The 15,362-nt window shown below is 49.1% G+C and overlaps 1 protein-coding gene across 2 annotated transcripts in view; it reads right to left on the bottom strand.

Annotated features, from left to right (window-relative positions):
* Positions 1 to 15,362, bottom strand: part of GSG1L (GSG1 like) — a 221,502-nt gene that overhangs the window by 125,083 nt on the left and 81,057 nt on the right. For both annotated transcript variants that reach the window (XM_065892928.1, XM_065892929.1), the window contains exon 2: positions 9,392 to 9,439. In XM_065892928.1, the coding sequence (XP_065749000.1) occupies positions 9,392 to 9,439 (48 nt within the window). The remainder of the gene's footprint in view (positions 1 to 9,391; positions 9,440 to 15,362) is intronic.

Here is a 15,362-nt window from a genome sequence, read left to right as displayed (position 1 = left end):
AGCCCCTGCCTACAGTCGTACAGGATGTGCACTGCCCAACCCAATGCCACTCACGTAGATGAATCATGACCCCCAGAGTTGCACAGTGGGTAACCTACACAACTGTACCTGGTGGCCTTGATGGTATAACTTCATTTGAAGGACTCATCATTTGTCTAAAGTGAAGGTCCTGTGTGAATGCAAAGCCTGGGCCAAATGGAAGGGTCTTATGGCAAATTCCATCCCACGACCTCCCATCCAAGCAGAGATCCAGAAGGAAACCAGTCCATGCAAAGACTTTCCTAGAATGTGCAAAGGAGCCATCCTTCAAATGCCTCCACCCCCATGCAGTTCAGCAAGCCCTATTTCCCCAATGCTGCTGAAACCTCTGCTCAGAGGGGCAAAGAGCTGGATTTAAGCATCCGAGGTAATTTCTCAAACCAAAGTATGATAAGACCGAAGAGTCATTTCGAAATGTTAATTACCACTGTTTACACTTAACGGAGTCTTCTCACCATGGAGAAACTGTTTCCAATTATGAAACATGAAAGCTGGTCACCGTTTGGGGTTAATATGACACTCTCTGAGAGAGCGAACAGGCGAGACTACCCAGACACCTAATTACCTGGAAAGATAATCTTGAATAATTGGAATTAGAGCAACTAAAGCAATTATTGGATGTTGTGATCTCCGGGAGCAGTCCTCCACCGGCACGGGAGTTTAATCACTTTTAATAAGAGCACGTAATTAGAGGAATCCAGAATTTCAGAACGAAAGTGGCAGAACCAGCATTTCAGAATGAGGGAGGTGGGAGGACCATGTGTGATGCTAGAGAAAATGAGGCTGGAGGAATGGGTGGGAAGGAAGGGTGAGCTGAGAAAGGATGGGTGGTGTTGGCAGGGTGGGCGGGATGCTGATTAAAAGCCCTCAGGATCCTGGCAGGTGAGGCTGACTCTAACCTAAATTTGCTGTGTGACTTTGAGCAAGGCACTTAACCTCTCGGGGCTATACCTTCCTTCCACTCTTCAATCATTCAGCAAGTGTCTACTGCACATCTGTCACGTGCCTGGCACAAGGATACTGGGTCTCACGTCTTTGCACATGTCATTCATTCTACCAGGAATGACACCCCCCCACCGCCGTGCCCCTTATGCAGTAGAAGGAATGCCACTCATCCTTCAGGACCCTCCCCACATGGAACCCTCCACACAGCCTTCCTATACTGCCATCTTTCCTTCCACAGGCCTCTAGGCACCCCCATGGGTCCCTGATTCACAGATGTGACTCTCCACCTCCTTGTGTGTCTCCCCCACTAGAAGGCTCCTCAAGTCGGAAGCCGTGAGGCGTTCTCCTCACTGACCCAGCTCCTGGCACACAGCCTGGCACCGAGGGATGCTGCCCACTAGCCTGCCCTGGGAAGGTGGAGGAAAGGTGGACAAAGGTCCCTGCAGCCCTTCCCAGAAAACAAGGCTGCAGCCTGCCCTGCTTCCAAGAATGAAATGGCTCCAGGTGAGGCGGCCTGTGTTGTGAGTTTATTGAGAATGGCCAGGAAATGATCTCCTTCTGCAGGAGGATTCCAGAGCTCTGCTGCCTCCACAGAAGGACCAGGGCCTTTCAGACAAACGATGGTTCCCACCCACAGTCAGAGGGCTGCAAAAACTAGCTCAGTGTTGTCTGGGAATGGCAGGTGAGAGGGAAAAATGGACGTGTGGACCACTCGGGCCAGTCTCTTGCATTTTTGTGTCCTGAATTGTCTGTCTTGTTGGGATGAAAGAATCAGAGTTCCCTTTTTGTCAGGCCCTGGACCACAGGCGTGTACTCGGTGACTTGGGAGCCCAGAGTGGGCATAACTAACTCAGCCTGGGGGCCAGAGAGGACTTTGCAGAGGCAGGACCTTTGGGTTGGCAGGTGAAGGTGACAGTGAGTCCCCCAAGCAGCCAGGGAGAAAAGATCACCCAGGATTAATGCACAGGCACAAGGATGCACCAGTGACTCGGTGTGTTCAGGCTGCAGCCAGCAGGCTGACCTGCTTGCAGTTCGATGTCAGAGTCTGGGCAACTGTGGAAGCTGGCTCCCCTCTCCCTTCCCTGTTCGGCATGTTCTGATCTATGCACCTTTCAGTTCTATGACATAAATCAATAAAATGCACTAAATAAATTAAGTGAGCAGCAGAATTGTAAATCGATTTCAGACGGAGAACAGAGAGGTTGAGGGAACCAACAAGAGACTATCACAGGAACTCAGTTGAGAAATGACTCACGCAAGGCTAGGGATTGTGGCCACGGAGCCACCACATTGTTGCATATCCCTGAAATATTAAACAAATGAAACCTACAAGCTTAGGAGATTGTTTCACAAGAATTGCCCAAAATCCCAGCTCCCTGGGAAAGAGGGGCAGGGAGCCGGGATGGCTTAAAACACAGCTCAGCCCAGGCGGGACAGAGGAGACCACGGCTTCCAGAGTCGGGATCCAGATTTCCAAACCCAAATGGGACACCCAGTATCTATAACATGGCCCCTGTTCCTTCCTTCCTTCTTTCCTTCATTCAACAAAACTTTATTAAATTCTTGTTGTGTGCCAACCCCATCTGGGGCACAGGAACCACTGGAAAGACAAGATCCAGTGCCTGTCCTCAGGGAGTGTCCAGTCTGGTGGAGGAGACCATCTCAAGGCAGTGTGATAATAGGACCAGTCACCGTGGGTACTTCTGGGGTCCGAGGTGCCTTCTCAGAAGAGGTCATTTCTTAACTGGGCTTTGAAGGATAAATAGAAGTTTTCATGGCAAACAAGAGGTGGTAAAGGTAGGTCAGGCAGAGGGAAGAGAATATGCAAAGGCACAGAGGCATGACATATGATAGAGAGTTTGGGGGGAAATGTGTGAAAGTAAAGAGGCGGGGCTGGAGCACAAGGTCCACATGAGGGATTACAGGAGGTGGAGTGGAAAAGGCGGACACACACTAGATCACGAAGGGCCACGAGTGCCGTGTTACATGGTGTATGTTTAGGAGCCAGGAAAGGCCTTTAAGCAGGAGGCTGATGGAGCTGGATTTCCAGTTTAGAAAGATAATTTAGAATTCAGTGTGAAAATTTTTGTTTTACTTTTTATGGAAGTATCACATGTACAGAAAAGGGCATTGATCACAAACGTACAGCTTGATGAACTTACATAAACTGAACACATCGCGTAACTAGCACCCGGCTTAAGAAACCTAACGTCGCCAGAGCCCTCCACTGGCTCCCTTTCAGTCACACTCGCTCTTCAAGGGTAACCCCTGTCCTGACTTCTGACGGCACAGATCCGTTTTGCCTGATTTCCAGTTTTATACAAATGGAATCACATACTGTGTGTTCTTTTGAATCTGGCTCCGTTTGCCCAACATCCGTACCGCTGAGAGAAGCTGGAGACTGCAAAGTACTCCACGGTGTGTGTTGATGGGCACTGAGGAATCACAGCGATTTACCAGTACAGCCTTGGTGGCAAATATGAATCAGGACGTGCTCAATTCCTTCCCTCCTTCCTTCCTTCCTTCCTTCATTCACAGTGAGAACCCATCCACCTGTGAGGGGAAGCTCCAACCTGGGATTTAGGAACTGGGAATTTTCCCCATACCGCACCTTGACAAATGACATGGGACAGATATTTACTGGGGGGTCCAGTTAACATAGCAAAGGGCAGAAAACCCAAAAATCCTCACGGACGCCCCCCACCCCTGCCCCACGGCAGGATCGGAGGTGGCAGCCATCATGTCCCTAGCCTTTTGCACTGGAGGGTGGCCTCCTTGTTCCTCGGCTGGAGCCCTCCCACGATGCCTGATAACCATTTCCATAGCTCTCTCCCACTCCCGAAGGGCAGGGACCTTCACCTCATTCGTCCTTGCATTGCCCCCCATACCTAGCCCAGAACTTGGATTAAAGCAGGTGCTCAGGGAATATGTGTTGAATTGGAAGGCATGTGTGCAGATGACTGGCATGCAGAGGTTGCTCAATGGATTGTTTGGGGAAGGAATGAATTACCTCCCTCAAATATTCTGGTTACTTTCGGAAAAATAAATAAGTCACTTTGGGATGACAATGACCAGAGGAGACCCTGAGAAGCAAATTAAGCACATCCACCCAGAAATCCAGCTGGGCCGGTTCCAGCACAGCCAGCTGTCAATCATCCTTAAGGCCTGTGGTCAGGCCCAGGTGTGGCAGATTAGACTATCACTCAGCAAATATTCATTCCCACTCCACCCTCCACGTGGGTTGGGCGTGGGTCGTGTATTTCTTGCCCCATTGATGTTGGATGCAACCTCATGACTTGCTTTAGCCAACAGGGTGTTAGCAGATAGAATGTAAGCAAAGGTTTTAAACGTGCTTTGTGCATGGGACTCCCCCGGCAGTCCAGTGGTTAAGCCTCCACGCTTCCATGGCAGGGGGCGTGGGTGCAATCCCCGGTCGGGGTACTAAGATCCTACATGCTTCACAGTGCAGCCAAAAAAAAAAAAAGAGGAATACATGTATATATTTTAATGTACTTGTGCAGTTAGCCACCTTGCATTTCTGTCCCCTCTCTTTGGCCCCCCAAGAGAATACACATGGAGCGGACTTGAGCCCAGTCTGCAGCCTGGAACCAAGACAGCCTACATCAGCTAAACCTAAGTCAACCCACAGACATGCAAGCAAAAATATACATGCCGAGTGCCACTGAGTTTGGGGATGGCTTGTTACACAGCATTATAGTGACTACTGCTGACCAATACACTAGGTTTGAAAAGTATCCAGTTGGTCACAATTATTTGGTAGGAGAATCTGGCCCCAGAGGATAAGAGGTTGCGATTTGGAGAGACAAGGGAAACCCTGAAGAGGAAGATTACGAAGCAGAAGAAGCTTTTCCTCTGCATTTTCAGTAACAAGTTCACAATACACAGACGTTGCTGTTTATCTGCATTTGCACATTTCATCTTCACAAACTGCTCAGGCGTCCTTGATTCATTCCTCCTCCTCTGCCTCTCATGTCCTGCTGGGCAGATCTCTGTCAGAGAATTTATTACTCTGCTCTGCCAGTAGGGCTCCAGTGCTGGGCTGGGCCCTGGAGGCCCAGAGGTAAATAAGAAACCACTGCTCGGAGGGCCCCATTCTCGTGAGGGAGAAAGATATGTGTACACGTTACTATTACTCAGCTGTGATACAAGATTCTCAAAGTGTACTGGGGACATAATCTGAATGTCCAGTGATAGGGCTTGGTTAAATAAATTGTTTCTATGTGATGGGCTATTATACAGCTGTTCCAAAAGATGAGTGAGTTCTATGTATTGATATAAAAAGCAATCTATGATTTTATACAGGTGTATAAGTATATATGTGTATATACGTATGTGTGTGTATTTACCTATCTACCTATCTATCTATCTTTCATCCTTCTAACTTTCTTCAGGGACTAATAAACCAAACCATTACCAGTGAATATCTAAGGGTGGGCTTATAAGAGACTTTCATTTCTCATTTACACATTTAAAAATCGTTATAATTTTTATAACAAGAGTGTATACAGTTAAAAATCAATGTTCATTTTTCATTAATTCAACACTACCAGGCATTGCTTTGGGCCCTGGGGATACAGTGAGTCACAAACAAGACAAACAAGACCTCATGGAGCTGACATTCTTTTGGGGGAGACCACTGTTAATCAAAGAAGCACTGAGTACATTTCTTATGTGATGTAAAGACAACTAAACATTGAAGAGAGTGGAGAAGGACTTGGCAGGAGGAAGGGCTGCTCTAAGGATGTTCAAGGAAGGCTGCCCTGAAGATGTGACGTTTGAGTGATGAGAAGGGACCAGCTGTGCAGAGAGCTGAGAGAACAGTGTTCCAGGAGCAGGAAACAGCAAGTGCCAAGGCACACACTAGCTTGGCTGACTCAAGGAACAGTAAAGATTTTGGAGACCTGAAGTATGGTGAGGGAGGGGAGATTACAGGAGATGAGATCCCGGATGTACAGGGCCAGATCCCCCAGACCTTACAGGCCAAGATGAGGACACCGAATTTTACTCTGAATGAGATGGGAGCCAAGGGAGGGTTTTAAACAGGGAGCCACGTGAGATGATTGATGCTTTAACAGGATCATTCTGGCCACCAGTGAAGCAGGGGTCAAAAATGGAAGGACATAACCAGTTGAGAGACTGTGGCAGGAATCCAGATGAAAAATGGTTGTGGCTTAAGCTAGTTTAAAATGAAAAGATATTTCCCACGTGAAGCCCAAAGCTAGAATGATCAGGAGAACTAACAAAAATAGGCCATGGTGAAAACACTGATGACAGACACGCATTTTGCCAGGGGAGAGAGTAGGGAGGAAAGGACAGAGGGTATTGGAGAAAATGGCAAAGACGGGGCCCATTTCAGAAGGGCCTCAATTACTCACAAACACACACACACACACACACAGAGAGAGAGGCTCGGAAGGCCTAGCTTTTCAGCAGAAGAACCAGGCATTTAAGAGCCAGACAGCTCAGTTTTAAATCCCAGCATCTTAACTGTGTGACTTTGGGCAAGTCAATTAACTCTCTAGGCCTCAGTCTCCTCATCTGTAAAATGGGGATTAAATGAGCCACCAGGTATAAAGTTCTCAGAACAGCACCTGGCACGTGGTAAGCGCAGCATGAAAGCCAGTTTGTGTTAGTGTCACCTAACACTAATTATTATGATCGGATTTTGCAGAGCAGGAAGGAAGTCACAGCGGGAGTGGGTGCAGCCAGAATGTGGGAGAAGAGTGTCCTTTGGGAGAGAACACATCTGGGCTCCAATATCGGCCCGGACTCCCTGTGTGACCCTGAACCAGTCCCCCTCTCTCTACAGCCTGGGATCCTCATCTGTGAAACAGACAACGTGGAGAGGACTCGGCGAGCACATGGAGGGGTCCGGGGACACTAGGCTCCTGCAGGTGCCCCTGGGAGGACTGGGCCGGGAGGTTCAGGAACAGGCCACAGAGCTACCTGACCAAACCCCGCCAGCCCCAAAGGTGAGCCTAAGTGCTTGGGAGGCAGTGAGCCCATGAAAACTGGTCTGCAAAGCCAGCCCACTCAGGCTTCTTATAAACATTTTTATATGTACAGCCAGAAGGTCTTCGGCGTGGCCACCAAGCCCTGAAAGTAAAATCACGAGGCCAGTAAAACACAAAGATACAACCCATCTGGGGCCTCGGTCCTCATACACGAGGCAGGAATAAGCCACCATACAGTCCACACTGTATGTGGACACACACACGCATGTACACACATCCACATGCTCATACGTCCACACATGTGTACATGCCTCCGTGCCCACACTCACCCACGAGTGTGCATGCAGGCACACACACGAGACCCATGTGCACACTCTCAGAGAAGCACCTGCCCATGCATGCATATCCTCGCCCTCAACCAGACATGCACACACATTTACATATGCGCACACAGGCCCAGCTTCCTGGAAGCCAGATTTGGAGCAGAGGTGACCCAGGAACTCCAAGGCCTTGGGGATTATGGGATGAGCATCGTAGAGGCTGCCTACAGGTACTGGCTTCTCAGATGCAGTACAACAGAGGGGTATGGAGCACGGGCTCTGCTCCTTATGAGATGTGAGACGTGAGTGGCTTAATGTCTCTAAGGTTCAGTTTTCTCATCTGTCAAGCGGGGTGAGAATGTCAGCCCCTTCTTAGCAAGGTTGTGGGGAGGTTTCTCAGTTGATACGTTTAAAGTGCTTGGCCCAGTGCCTGACACATTGTACCTGCTCAGTAAATATCAGCCATTTATTAGCAGCTACAGTATTTTCTGAAGAACTCAGTTTGGAAGCTGTGGCCCGAGTTGCTCAGCTCGAAACTTCAGGGATGGCCACAAGTAGCCACGAAACAGGGCATCGTCACTGGGAAGCAGAGGAAACAGAGGAGGTAGTCCCCACTGCAAAAAGCTTGCTCAGAGGGGGAGCCCAGCCTCTTCCTGGACCCGAGAGCACTATGGGCTCCCTGTCACATGCCCCTCAGTCTCACCAGCTGCCACTTGGCTGGAGCTCTTCAAGGGGACAGCGTCTGTAGGACAGGAACGTCACCAGCCTCAAAGACACGCAGCCCCCTTGCCTGTCCCGCCTCTCCCAACACCCTGGAGGGGTCAGAGACGGGGCATTTCAGGCCCTTGAACCTCCTGACACTGCAGGGAAACTGCAAACTCAGCCCCACCAGCAGGGGGCGTGGGTGACCGCACATACTGGATGGAAGAATTTCCCCTGAGCCTCAGCCCACCAAGGCCCCCCATGTCGGGACAGTTTAGGACTGAACTCTTGTCTCAGTTTCCCCACCCCGACTCCCAGGACCAGAGCCCTCTCCTAATCTCCAGGCTGTCTGAAGAGACCTGCACACCTGTTCTCTCTTGGCAAGGGTTCTCCTTGGTGGCAGGGTAGGGAAGTAGGGAGGTGGCCGTGCCCTACGCTCCTGTGGCAGCGCGTCCCCCAGTATCCATTCTCCTGTTCTTTCATAATGATAAAACCCCTGCCTTTCAGCTGAGCACATGGTTGCCAGGATAAAGACCTCATTTCCCAGCCTCCCTTGCAGCTGTGATCAAGTTCTGGCCAAGGGGATATAAGCCCATGTCATGGGGCAACTTCTGGGAACCTTACTGTTGACATGCAACCTTTGCCCTTTCTTCTTTGCCTTTCCTCTACCCTGTTGCCTGGAGTGCAGATGTGACGGCTGTAGCTCTAGCCATCCTGTTAGTCCATGAGGACAAAGGCCACAGGGATGATGGAGAGGCCCCTGGATCCTGAAGACCGCATGAAGCAGAGCCACTCTAGATTTGAAACTTTTAAAAGGAATCAATACATTTCTCCACTGAAGCCAGTTACTTGGGGCCGCCATTACTTGCAGCTAAACCTAATTCTGACAGCTCTGCCTCCTACACGAGCTGCAGCCCCCTCCTATCATATCTGGGCATCACTGGGCTCAGAATCTCTGCTGTCAAGCCCTGCACACCAATGGGTCCTTTCTGAATGGCAGTGCCTGATCAGGCTGGACCTCCCCACACCTGTGAGACGACACAGACAGAACGTCTGGATCCCTCCCCCAAGGTCAAATCCTACACTCGGAAGCAATGCCAACACTGGTCTTGCCTGATCCCAACTTCCGCACACCCAGCCTACCTCTCCCAAAGTTCCAGCACGCACTGGAAGTAAGGGAAGTGTAATGACTCTCAGAACCATCTCACTTGGGGGGCAGGGGAGGGCAAGATGATGTCCCTCCACCTGCTTCTCCCCCTGCACTAACCGCTCAAGGAACTCAGAGCTTTGCAACAGGATTCTGGCCCCTGGGGCACCATCACCCAGGGATGCTGAAGGACAGGATCAGGGCTTCGGGAAGTGTCCCTGGAGAGGGCAAGGTTGACACACCTGAGCTGGGGCCACACTTACCTTTCTCTGATGCTGGGGCCAGGTCAATGAAGCTGCGGCATTTTTCACCTTTGAAAAAAAAAGAAAGAAAGAAAGGTTTTCAGAATATGAAAGGAAGTGAGAGCTTCAGGCTTCTGCCTCTCCCCCTCCCACGAGCCCTGTACGGATCGGGGGGTAGCAGGGCCCCAACATCTCTAACCTGAGCAGCATCTTTCTCTAAACCCTAATTCCCAGAAAGCCAACGTCCTGAGGAATGTGGATGGCGAAGCCGCAAGTCCCCATGATGCCTCCTTCCATCACCTCCCAGTCCAATCCATCCAGCCCTGTCACTCCCACCTCCTCAAAGCCCTCCTGCCCTTTCCACGGACTCCACCCCGTCCAGGCCCAGCAGGACGAGGGCAGAAGCCGTCACTGGGCTCCCTGGACCTCCACTCTGGCTTCTGTCGGATCCACTCTCCACACTGCAGCTGGAGGGATATTTTCAAACCACACAGCTCTGATTACATCACATGCATACACGCAAGTACGCACACTCCTGCTCAAAACACTTTATCCCAAAATAAAGCCCAAATTCTTTCCCATGGATCCAGGACTGGCCTCCACCAGCCTCACCATCCACACCCACCCCCACCCCTCCTCCCCTCCCCTCCCCTCAGCTCCTATACTCTTCGTGTTCCCTTCCCCCACCCCTCGACTGGGAACACACTCCCTCCCTATTAGAAGCTCTCATGGCACCATGGCCTTCTCCTAGGTGGCAGCTAGTCACCTTATAACTCTTATCATTTCGTGTGTGATCCTCGGATGGTTCACAAGCTGGAAGTGGAAGCCCCGTGAAGGCAGGTACCACATCTTCAATTCATCCCCAGCTCAGAAAATGGTACCTCCATCCTCCCAGATGCTCAGGCCAGAACCTTGATATCATCCTTTGTTTCTTTCTTTCTCTCACACCTCCCCATCTGATCTGCAGGTCCAGCTTCCCAATATACTTAGAATCCAACTACTTTTCACCACCTCCTCTGGTCCCAGCCCCATCATCTCCTCCTGGATTACTGCAGTAGCCTCTGCATGGGTCTCCCTGTTTCTGCCCTTATCCACACAGTCACCAGAAGGGTCCTGTTATAACCTAAGATGGATTATGTCTCCTCTCAGAACTTTCCCACGGTTCTCAATTCACTCAGAGTCAGAACCTAAGTCCTTACCATGGCCTATAAGGCCCTGTGTGATCTGTGCCCCCATCATCTCCCTGACGTCACTTCCTACTGGCTTGCCCCTTGCTCACTCCACTCCAGGCACACTGGCCTCCTTGCTGATCCTTAAATGTGCCAGCCACATTCCTGCCTCAGGACCTTTGCACGTGCTGTTACTTCTCCCTGGAGCATTCCTCCCCCAGATAGCGGAATGGTTTGCCCTTCCTCTCCTTTATCACTTTCCCCAAGTTTTACCTTCTCAGGAAGGCCTTTCCTAACTAGTCTATTTAATATTCCAAACACCTTTTCCCTGACTCTCCCCATCTCTCTTCCCGCTGGAGCCCTAGCACCTAGAACACTGCCTGGTACATAGAGAGTGCTCAATAAATATTTATTGAAGGGGTATACGAATGAGTAAATGAATGAATGAACAAACGAATGCCTTCCACCCAAACCTTATGCCTATAAGAAACTTCAGCTCTTCAGTCTTTCCTCCCAGCCTCCTTGATGCCAGGCCCTATGCTGGCCATCAAGGACACAGTGAGAGCAAGATGTGACCTAGCCTTAAGGTCCTTTCTCAGATGGGACACGTGCTCTATACTTTGCCACAGTCCCCACCACACCCTGTTGCTTTACCCCTAGACCTTAGACCTCACTGGTCCCTGAGACACTAGATTCGCTCACCTTTAGGGTGAGCTTGCAACTCCTAGTTCAAGGGTTTTACTACTGAGCATAGCAGCAAGAGATAGATTTCACTGATGAGCCCAACAAGGAGATAGACTTTGAGTCCAAATGGAGTCAATGTAGGTTGGGGATGAAAAGAATCTGGAAGATTCCAGCATTCTCAATTCTTGTGTCTGCTTGAAGCTTCCTAAGTTTTCCTCTAAGGAGGTCCCTTGAAGCCCGTTTGGGCTCCTGAACCTCCTTCCAGCCCCATACAAATGCAAAGGCAGATATCAGGGAGTGGTGAGAGATGAGGCTGAGAAGGAAGGCTGGGGCCAGATCACGAAGGGTCTCAAGTGCTGAGTTAAGGAGTGGATTCCTCTCTTATATATGTCACCCCTTCCAAAAAATCATGAGGCCACAGGTGGATGGATGCCGTTCCTGTGATTCCATCATGCTTGCTTCCTCCCCAGGCTCTATATTGAGATGTAGGACCCTCTCCTTCCTTTATAGAAAAGGCTCAGGGCCACTGAGTGATCAGCCAGGACCACACAGTGAGTCAATGGTACCGAGATTATAAAGAGATGTTTGCTGACAGCCAAGAACTGGAAGAGGATTTTTTAAAATGAGAATAGGTAGTGTGCTAAGAATGGATGGATTTTGAATGCATCATCTTAAACTTTCTTTATGTTATATTGTTTTCTCAGAGCTAGAGAGGGAAAATTTTAATGGCTAAATTCAGACCAGCAGCCAGGGCCCCATTAAGACTTTTGTGGACCCTAGGCTCTTTTGCCTTTGGAGTCTCCTCCTCAATAAAGACAAATTAAATTAAAAATTGTATTTTAGGGGGCTTCCCTGGTGGCGCAGTGGTTGAGAGTCCGCCTGCCGATGCAGGGGACACGGGTTTGTGCCCCGGTCCGGGAAGATCCCACATGCCGCAGAGCGGCTGGGTCCATGAGCCATGGCCACTGAGCCTGTGCGTCTGGAGCCTGTGCTCCGCAACGGGAGAGGCCACAACAGTGAGAGGCCTGCGTACCACAAAAAAAAATTAATTAATTAAAAAAAATTGAATTTTACAAATGCATTGGTTAAAGATTAATATATTAACATTATATATTAAAAATTTTCTTCACCTAAAAGGTTTCTTTTATTCTGATTCTGAAAGAAATTAAAACATTTTATGGGCTTTTGCTCTGACCGTGTACCCTGAAATCCTGCTGAATTCATTTATTAGTTCTGATAGCTTTTAGTGGATTCTTAGGATTTACTATATACAAGATCATGTAATCTACAAACAGATACAGTTTCACTTTTTCCTTTTAATCTCGATGTCATTTATTTCTTTTTCTTGACTGATTGCTCTGGCCAAAACCTCCAGTATAATGTTGAATAGAAGTGGCAAGAACAGGCATCCTTGTCTTGTTCCTGATATGAAAGGGAAAGAATTCATTCTTGTACCACAAGTATGATGTTAACTGTATTCTTTTTCATAGATACTCTTTATCGGGTTGGGGAAGTTCTCTTCTATTTCTAGTTTGTTGAGTAGTTTTATTGTAAAAGTGTGTTTACTTTCTCTTTAATTCCACAACAACCTACAATGTAGTTCTGAGAATCCCCATTTTAGAGACAAGCAAACTGAGGCTCTGAGCTTTCAATGACTTGCCCAAGACCACATAGCCAGTAAGTGATGGACTCAACCCAGTACATAGACCCCAAACTCCATGCCCTAAAGTTTTTCCAGCTATCTATTCCCATTTGCAGCTAGCCATTCCCACTGTGCAGAGCTACTAGGTCCTAAAAGTAACTCTCTGAGAACATACCTCCATGCAGATAGGGAAAATCCACCAGGGACTAAATAAAATGGCTCTCACGCTTCTATTTCTGCTACGTAGACAAGACCAAATAGAAGATGTTTGAGCAGAGATGGTCAAACTTGGCCCAACACTCCCTGTGCAGGGCAAAGCTGAGCTTTAAGGAAAAATCATAGTAATGACATAAGGACAACTGGATATTTCAATGGTCACCAAGTCTAATAACTAAAATCCAAACACAGAAGAGATTCTGGGCTCCAGACCCTTAGTTCCATGATAAAGGTTAGCTAACCATTTGTGAGAAAGATATCAAACTATACCACATTGGCTAATTGCTTTTAGAAGTGGCCCTTAAAACTTTAAAATCTTTATCAGTTATTATTACATTTGTATGTTCAACAAGGGATTTCGTTTGGGTATAAAACTGAAGAAAAGTGCACTTATCTCTTCAGACCAAAACTTGTCAATTAGATCATGGAGCTGTGGCCTGTCACTGCCACCTGATGGCAGCATACCTTCCTTGCACTGTGGAACTAGAAAGCTGGAAAGAATCTTTTTTTTTTTTTTTTTAAATAAATTTATTTATTTTTGGCTGCGTTGGGTCTTCGCTGCTCCATGCAGGCTTTCTCTAGTTGCGGTGAGCGGGGGCTACTCTTCGTTGCAGTGCACAGGCTTCTCATTGTGGTGGCTTCTCTTTGTTGTGGAGCATTGGCTCTAGGCACGCTGTTTCCAGTAGCTGGGGCACGCAGGCTCACTAGTTGTGGCTCGCAGGCTCTAGAGCACAGGCTCAGTAGTTGTGGCACACAGGCCTAGTTGCTCTGTGGCATGTGGGATCTTCCCAGACCAGGGCTCGAACCTATGTCCCCTGCATTAGCAGGCGGATTCTTAATCACTGCACCACCAGGGAAGTCCCTGGAAAGAATCTTAAAGGTCATCCAACGTAAGTGGTTCTCAGCCCTGGGAAGCCCAGGCCCCACCCACAGACATTCTGGTTTAACTGGTCGGCAGGAGGCCTAAACATCAGTGGGTTTTCAAAGCCCCCAGGTGATTCCAGTCACAGCCAGGGTGAGATTCACATTCCAATCTGATTTGCAAAAACAACTATTTTCAACATTAGAAAAGCAACAGTAAGTCATTTTAGTGACAGCTGGTGCTATCTCATGGGACACTCCTTCCAGCAACAGTGTTTATGGGGCAGGGTAGCAGAATGGCCAAGGCCTGAGCTCCGGAATCAGCAGAGATGGGTTCAAATCCTGGCTCTGTCACTTCCTGTCATGTGAGTTCACAGTCTTTCTGGACCTTGAGTTCCTCGTCTGTAAAATAGGCACAGCACCTACAGGGGTGTTATAAAGACTCAACATGGGCAAAGAACTTAGACAGGATGCCTGGAACAGAGTGGGAACTTAGGAGATGGTGGCTGTCAACACCATCATAATCATCACCTGCCACACAGGGGTCAGAGGAAACATGGAACATCATGGGAAGAGAGACAAGACTGGTGCATGGACCACCATGGGGGTGGTGGTATGTGGCTCTAGAGCCAGACCTGCGTGGGTTCAGCCTGGCTCCATCACCTGCTAGATATGTAACATCAACGTTAGCCTTTTGGTGCCTCAGTTTCCCTACCTATAAAAAGTGAAAATCACTAATGCTAGTGTTTCTGTAGTGCTTATTACAGGGTGGATCTGTAGGGCTTGGTGCCAACCACCAGGTGACACAGCTAGGACAGCTCAGCAGGCAGGAGTCCAGCCAAGTGGCAGCTGCAGGGATACATGGGTTCCCCTACGGCCCCGCACCTTCCGTTGTCTCCCCCTAACCATTTGACATTGCCTGGTAACTGCCTCATTTTTGCCCCGTGAAGATGCCCTTTCTCCCATCACTTCCTCCCACTCTGATTCCCTCTGACCCAAGATGAGCTACCAAGATCAAGCGGACGAATGGGTGTCAGCCTCTCCTCCCCAGGAGGAGAGTTCCCTAAAGATCCACTGTGTTCCCAGAGGGCCCCTGGAGGGTAACGCTGTCCCACTTCAGGGAGGGGCAGAGGAGGGAATTTGTGCAGGAGGAGGATAGAGCCAGCAGACCCCTGGGGAGAAGTTTTTGGGGGTCCATGAGCTACAGGACCTCCACAGCCCCCTATGGAGATGTCAGGACCTTCTAGGAAAACAGCCTGGGAAAGCTGGACTTTGGGGTCAGAGGTCACAGGTTTAACAAAAATCCTGCACCCCAGTGAGGGTCTCAGGGCCCCCATGGGCCCAGGAAACCATGAGCAATGGGGACAAGACGGGCAGAAGAAGACCAGAGGTTCTCCCAAAAGTTCTGAAAACTTCACAT

Source organism: Phocoena phocoena, chromosome 15, assembly GCF_963924675.1.
Source record: "Phocoena phocoena chromosome 15, mPhoPho1.1, whole genome shotgun sequence".
Lineage (NCBI taxonomy): Eukaryota > Metazoa > Chordata > Mammalia > Artiodactyla > Phocoenidae > Phocoena > Phocoena phocoena.
Note: the sequence above shows the minus strand (reverse complement) of the source record. Positions and strands in the feature narration are given on the sequence as shown.